General features: G+C 29.8%; 1 protein-coding gene across 1 annotated transcript; it reads right to left on the bottom strand.

The window, feature by feature from the left end:
* LOC18598881 (heat stress transcription factor B-3) lies at positions 400-2,471 on the bottom strand. Its single transcript, XM_007028600.2, has 2 exons — positions 1,979-2,471; positions 400-1,138 (listed from the first exon to the last, which is right to left on the bottom strand). The coding sequence occupies exons 1-2, from the start codon at positions 2,222-2,224 to the stop codon at positions 683-685; spliced, it is 702 nt and encodes a 233-aa protein (XP_007028662.2). The 5' UTR covers positions 2,225-2,471; the 3' UTR covers positions 400-682.

Below are 7,924 nucleotides of genomic sequence, written 5' to 3'. Positions count from 1 at the left end.
AAAATTTGGGGTAGATATTATTCAGTTTGGACCCAAAGAAGTAGACGAAGTAATACTCTAAATGATGGAAATAGTGGCTTGCTATTGGACTTTTTGATCCATTTGCAGTCACTAACCGACAAAGAAAGAATGTAAGACCGAGGGGACAGTTGTTCATAAGTAGAAACTTCAAGTCATAGCAAATGGGTTCAATCAAAGGAGAGAACATAGAAATTTATACTAGAATGTATTCTCCTGCAGTTACTTTGCATTCTTTTGGTGGGTGGAAACTTGGGTATAAATCATTGGAGAGAGTAAACCTTCTTTTTTTAATATATCATTGGCTGTTACCACGCAGCTAGAAATAGAAAGGGGAATCAAAGAGAAAGAAAAAGATGCAGATGGGCAGCAAGTCATGGGTTTAAACCTTACATGTTTTCCAATCAAATAGAAGCTTGAAAAAGATGCAGATGGGCAGTAAATCCTGGGTTTAAACCTTACATGTTTTCCAATCAAATAGAAGCTTGGTTGTAGCTACTAAAATAATTAGGTCTAGCAGGCTTGTGCCTGATTCAACACCAACCAAAAGAGTAGACAAACATATATATAATGTACACATGCACGTACTCTCTATCTATTGCTACTTTTGATTTGAAGTAGCTTAGCTTCATATCTTCATTATTCTAATTTCTAACTGACATTATTATTTGCAAGATTGAGACAGTAAAATGCTTGCGCTTTCACTGATCTCGGCTCTCCTTCGTTTCCTTTCCCTCTCTCCTTCAACTTCCAACCTCACCCCAAACAGCTTTGGACTCTCATCTTCCTTTTCTTCCTCAAACTGTGCATACTTAGCCACCAAGTCAAGAAGATCCTTGCATTTTCTTTTCATGCTCGTCAGCTCCAAGCTTAAGACGCCGTTCTCCTTCTTGAGTCGCTTGTTTTCGTCGACTAGGCTGTTGTGTCCTGAAGACGAAGAAGTTGAGGAAGATTTCTGATCTTCATCGGAATCTTGTGGTGACACTTGAATTGTTGCAGCAGTTTGTTGCTTATTGGCCCATGCTTTTCTTCTACGGATATTGCAAAGCAGCTCTCTATCCCCCTTCCGAAACATTTCGTTGCAAAATTCCCATCGGCTGGTGGCCACTTTCCGAAATCCCTATAAATTTATGCATCATCAACAATCCAACTTATTAATTTGTAGCAAATATTTAGTTAGGACTTGATGCCAACTGAGCTATGCATCAACAATTCAAGTGACGAAGTTTGTAGCCAGTATTTCCTTAGGACCTAAGACTCGACAATTTTTAGCATCGGCTGTCAAAAAATAGAGGTAGGGTTAATTAATTAAGAAATAAATAAATTCGTGACAAGTAATTAAATCTACATACGTCTTATTATTTTGCTATGAAAATTGAATTCAAATTTTGTACTTGTCATTGTTCAAATGAAAATCGTTCTCGTAAGATTAATGTTGTCCATTACAATTATAGACTCAATTTGACATTCCTGTAATCTCAATTCAATTACAGGAGAATCTCATTTTTACAAAAAATTGAAACCCTTAGTCTAGTTTTACTCTCTCTTCCTTGATGTTATCGGACCAGAAAATTATTTGGGGAAACTAGGAAGACAACTTGGGAACACAGGCCTAAAAACGATATAATTAAGAAAAAAAGGATTGACCTAACTAAGTCGTTCTTGACTGTAAAACTATATCACCCATAACACGTTTTGCTTAGTAGGATAAATTCCACATTTTACGCGTACAAAACAAATATCTGATAGACATAGGAATAATGTTACATAGTCCTGGTCGTGTTTGACTTCTCTTTTCTCTTATTTATATTCTTCTTTGCAATGGAAAAAAAAGAGAGCTATCATAAAACTTTTGACTCCGTCTAATTATTCAAAAAAAGAAAATAAAAAAACATCTACTCTGATAATCGAGTCAACTCAACCAAAACAATGAAAATTGATGTTAATAATATCTACTTACATAAGTATTAAGCTGCCGGACGAAGCTAGAGAAGTTGCTGTGCTTGAAAAGTGTTGGGAGGAGATCACGAGCAAACTCCGCCGGCTGCCACACCACGAACCCCGTCCCGTCGACGTTCCACGATATAACGTCGTCGGTGATCGGATCCTCCACGAGCATATAAGTCTTCATCAAAAATGGTGGTGGGGTTGATTTCCTAACGTAATCTAACAAGCCCTTGTTACTATCACTTGCCATAGACTCCATTACTACCCAGTACAGAAAATAAGATGTATGTGTTTATAAAGAAAATAGAGAAAATTATTTAGAAGAAGAAGACGAAGAAGAAGAAGAGATTCAAGGATTAGGGGAGAAGAGAAGAAGGGCAGTTAAGAACTCCCAACCCCAACAATAGAAACCCAACACGACTCCACAGTTCATGAGAAATGCAAGGGCCTTTGCTCCTCTCTTTCTTTTTCCCTTTCCTGCTCCCCGTCTTACAAAAGAAATAGTTGAAACGTATGCACTAAGCCTACCGCTTCTTATATAGTGGGGAAAATGTATCATGGAATATTGGTGCATATATATATATATATATATATTATTCCCTAATTTTTTTTAATTAAAATGAAATGCATACATACATGCATATATAGTATGTATATGGGTCCATGTGTTACTATGGAGCTGACGTTTTCGACCACCAGATCAATAGAATTATTTAAATCTTTAATTACAAACTTTTAGATGTCTTAGGGTTTCAGTTTGACCCGTCACGATGAAAGAACAACAAAAATTTCAATGTATCTCATTTTATATAAGATCAAGGTAAAAATTTTAACTGAGGTATTATGTTATTACTTTTTTCAAAATTGTATATCTTATTGGTTGAGAGTTTCAATTCAAGATTCCGAGTTCAAATTCTAAAGGGAAAGTGATGAAACTTATAAAATGAGAGATGACTATTTCTCTTTACGTAACCCAAAATCATATAAAAAATTATGATTTAATTTAATGATTATTAATTTTCTTTATAATTGGGATAAAATCTAAAATTTAAATCTTATATAAAAAAATTTAGAGATATAATATGATCGGTCGATCAAATATAATTTAAATTCTTATGATATATATTTAATAAATAGATAAGCCTGTATATATATATGATCAACCTCCCGTTAAAAAACCACAAGTGTTTTAAATGAATTACGTTGATTAGTAAGAATGAATGGATGAGATTAGTGGAAACGAGGAAAGAGTCTAAATGGGGTAACCTTGGTGTAACATATGATCCCCAAGACAAAAATAAATGCTAGTTTAGTTACTTTAGGTATGCTGAGACTTTCCAGTCTTTATTCTTCAATATCTAACGTGCAAATTCCTCTATCAAAAATCAAAATTTTCCTCTCATTGTTGATTTGGATTTTGTCTTCCCTAATGATCTCATGCTTTTAAGTTTTTCAAGCTGGGCAGTGACCTTTTTGACTTTGTGCTATTTTCCTGTCTTATTTTCTCTTATATCAGAAGTCTTAAACCTCACATGCTTTAACAGGGAGCGTGTTCAACACTTTCCAATAAGGGACCATTGCTATCATATGGTGGAATCGCACCTGTGTGGGAGGAGACCTCATGTTCTTGAGTCGTTACTCTCCTCTGTGGATGTTCTTTTTAAGTCTTAAAGGGGAGGGAGAATCGTTTCGTTATGTTGTCACTTATAATCATATTATAAGTTGAAGAAAAAAAAAACTTATAAAATATCTCAAACCCTTATTTATGGCAGAAGAATTGTATGAGATAATTGGCTATTTTGATTATTCTTTAAATCGATTCAAACATAAGTGTAATTGATCTTGACAGTAAAATATTTAAGTTTGTAAGATAAAAAAAAAAAAGAAAAGAAGAGTTAAAATAAAACAAAGGATTATATACAACTTTTGTTGGGGAAGGAAAACTTGATTAAATTTGATTTTTTTAGAAAAATAAAATGTATGTTTATTATTAAGTTAAATATTAAAGTACAAGAATTAATATGTATTTCTTAATACATTGACTACATAAATAAAAACCTAACATGTAAGGGGGTCTTTTTTGATTTTGAGATAATAAATATTCGTAAGTATTCAACATCAATAAAGAAAGTTTGCATTAATTATTTTAATAATTAAAGCCATTAATTAAGAAAGAAAGCTGAACATGACCAATTGATTTGATTTTATTAATTTTATGATTTGTTTTGGTCAACAAATTTATCAATTTATTAACAATTCAATCGAACTTCCCCAAGGGGGAAGCACTGTGCATTGCCAACATATGTTCCTATGAGTTGGCGCGTGATCACACGTAGCTATGTGAATCGGTGAGGTGAGAGTAACTGTGGGAAGAAGAAATACAAGGCATGTGGACATATGTTGGAAGCTTCCTAATTTGGTTGGGCAGCCGAGCTTTCTTGACTTGATTTTCGTTGTAATTAATTAATTTTATACTTTTTACTTGTTTTGTAAATGTGGGCTGGTTTTTGGCAGCACTGTTGCCTTCACCAACCACGGGGTTTTGCATTCCCATTTGCTTCAAGTTTGATCCTGAGATTTGAGAGTAATGTGAAAACTGCCCAGAATTGTGGCAGCAGCATGACAAATTGGCAATTGCAAAATTTGCAATGGATAACTCTTCCTATTAGATAGCGTTTGATATCAGAAAGGTGACAGTATATTTTTTATAATATATTTAATTAAATTATATTATAATATTTATTATAATAAATTACTATAATATAATATTACAATGTAATTATATTATAATTAATGGATGCAATGTTATTACAGTCCAAAACTAATATAATCAAATTGCATTGCATTCTGTAATGTTATTAAAAATATTTTTATTCTTCAATTTTGTTACTTTGTTAAAAATATTTTACAATGATATAATTTGTTTTTTAATGTATAGATTTCAAGATATGTCTTTTTATTATTCTCATGTTGACGGTCAATGAAATTTATATTATCTTTTAAAAAAATTAAAATAAAATATATAATATTAAGAAATGAATGTAAAATATATAAGATTATAATAAGAAATGAAAATAAAATATATGGCATTAAAAATATATTTAAGAAATGATATTATATAAAAATTAACAATAAAAAAAATAAAAAAAATATTAAACTTACATTTTAATAAATAAGAATAATTTTGAAACTTGACATTATATTTTCAATAAAATATTTATAAACCAAACGCTGTAAAATTATTTTCTTTACATTTTAATTATTTTATTTATATATCAAACACTGTAATATTATCTTTTTTATAACCACATTACTTATAATTATATTATTTGTAATTACGTTACATTATAAAATAACAAATGCCACCTTAATACCTTAATACCATGGGCATGTTTTCTTGGTTCTCCACCCACTCTTGGGCCCGGCCGTGGTTGGTGCCTTCCATGAGTTTCCTTCATGGGAATATCATTGCCCAAAGATGATGCCAAGAGATTCAATTGTCAAAAAAAAATATTTTTATCTTTGGCATATATGAAAAAGGTGTTGATTAAAATCTTGAGAAAAACAATTGTTGCATCGTATGATTCAAAATTTTAATCTCTCGAGTGAGAAGGAATCATCATCAATTGTTTTAGATATAATTAATCACTTAATTGAATTTGTTTTTATAATGAAATTTTAAACTTGATTTAAGTTTATTTTTGTTCATAATTTAAATATTAATTAAAAAATTGAGAAAATAACATTATTATATTTTGAGATAGTACAGATTTTGCCTTGTCCTAATCCGACAAGGGTTGGTTTATTTGCTCTACGTAATACTTATATGAATAATTTGATTATATAATTTCTTTGGGGTATATGTAACAACACTACCTCAACTAAGAATTTTTATTTCAAAGTCCAAGACCTCAATCTCCTACTTGATATACATTGGGCAACAGCTTTTCCTTGAGTAAAATTTCTAGAATCTCATAAACATACAAATAAAGAGGAAAAAAAGCATAATCTAGAATGAGAAATTCAAACCATGTTTGTTTTCTAAACACACATGTTTGGTAAATAGCTAAACTTTAATTGATAATAACGTTGTTCATTTAACATGTTTTGCACATCACTCTCACGATTTCATTAATGTTTGTCTGAATTTATTATAATTTTGCATGCTGGATTCACCATTTTTATATGGTTGAAATTCAATTCAAAAGTCTCAGAAATTACAATTCCCATTACTGATACAGCTGTAATTCGAAGGATCTTAAATTTCAACTCAAAAGTCTCAGAAATTACAATTCCCATGACTGATACAGCTGTAATTCGAAGGATCTTAATTCCCTGATGATTGTCTTACAGCTATTGCACTCGTTCCTATTGTGTTTAGAAAATTTTGAAAAAATAAGAATTTTTGAACTATTCAATAAAATTTAAATAAAATTTTTTAATTATATTTAATCAAACTTTTATATTTTTATTTTGATTCAAATAAAGTTTTATGTTAATAGTTAACTAATTCTTATTAATCAAAATATCATTTGTCATTTTTATATTATGTGGAGATGTTGTGATATATTGACATGTTATAATGAATAATGATGTAACATATTGATATTATATGATGACATGATAATGTGATATTTTCACATTTTACTTCAACATTACGTAAAAATAAAATCATAAGTAACATGTTGACTAATTAGCTAATTATTAATAATAAAAATTTATTTGATTCAAAATAAAAATGTTAAGACTCAATTAAATTTAATAAAAGATAAAAATTTATTTAATTTTTTTTCAATAATTTTGATTTTTTTTGAGTACTACACGATATAAGAAGAAATAAAATATGAATATGAACTTCGTTGGTCTAATGTTCTTATCCCTTTTACTTTTCCGAACCTAAAGAGAGACAACGTTGGCTTCGTAACCCTATTTGGAAAAAGCGACGTCTTCAGATATTCTCTCCAGGGTGAGATACTCATATTTTGAATCTTTCAATTCGAGTTTTTCTATACCTTACATCAACTTATATTGATTTTTTTTTTTTTTGTCCAAGAGATTGTGCTTCTAGTAATTTGAAGAAACTTATTCCAGGTTCTAGCTTCTGGATAATGATCCAACTTTTGCCCAATGGACTGTTTCTTCAAAGTCAAAGCATAAATATGTGTGATTACCTTTAATTAACACCCTTCTCAAACTTGCCTGTTAAGCTTGTTAACAAGTCCAGCATATTGTGCTTTCCTACTTCCCTAACTTTGGGCATTGACCTGTCATAGTTGTCTACCTGCTAAACGAAATGTTGATTTACAAGGACATGGTCAAAAGGGTCATAGAGAAATGGATTTGCACTTTCTAGAATTAGTGGTCTTCATATATTGATTTTTTTTTTAGTAAGCAAATCAAATTTATTTCAAATTAACCTAGCTGAAAACTACAATATCTCAAGCTCCTAACCTCAACTTGAGGATGCAAACTAGCCATGCTTTAATATGAGGGTAAAATACCCTGAACCTTTAACTTTTGGAAGCATTTGGTATGAGGGAAGTGAGAGCACATTCTCTACAATGTGTCAAATTAAATTACATTGTAGTGTTTATTTTACAAAAGACCATTGCAATATAAGATTACAATGCAATTACATTACAACCAAGGGATGTAATGTGATTCTAGTATAAAACCAATGCAATCACATTACATTACATTTTGCAATATTTATAAAGATATTTTTACCCTTCAACTTTATTACTTTGTTAAAAATATTTTATAATATTATAATTAAAATAAAAATATTAAAATAAAACATATAATATAAGAATTAGAAATTAAAATAAAATAAAATATAAGAAATTAAAATTTATATAATATAGGTAAAAGAAATTAAAATAAAATATATAATATAAAAATTATTTTAAAAAATAAAAATAAAATATATAATATTATAATAAAAAATAAAAATATAACA

Source organism: Theobroma cacao, chromosome 5, assembly GCF_000208745.1.
Source record: "Theobroma cacao cultivar B97-61/B2 chromosome 5, Criollo_cocoa_genome_V2, whole genome shotgun sequence".
Classification (NCBI taxonomy): domain Eukaryota; kingdom Viridiplantae; phylum Streptophyta; class Magnoliopsida; order Malvales; family Malvaceae; genus Theobroma; species Theobroma cacao.
The sequence above is the reverse complement of the archived record's forward strand: the minus strand, read 5'-3'. Positions and strand labels throughout refer to the sequence as shown.

Coding starts and splice junctions, on each gene's coding strand:
- LOC18598881 (XM_007028600.2), bottom strand. CDS start 2,224: ATGGAGTCTATGGCAAGTGATAGTAACAAGGGCTTGTTAGATTACGTT. Junction 1,139..1,978: donor TCCGGCAGCTTAATACTTAT/GTAAGTAGATAT, acceptor ATAAATTTATAG/GGATTTCGGAAAGTGGCCAC.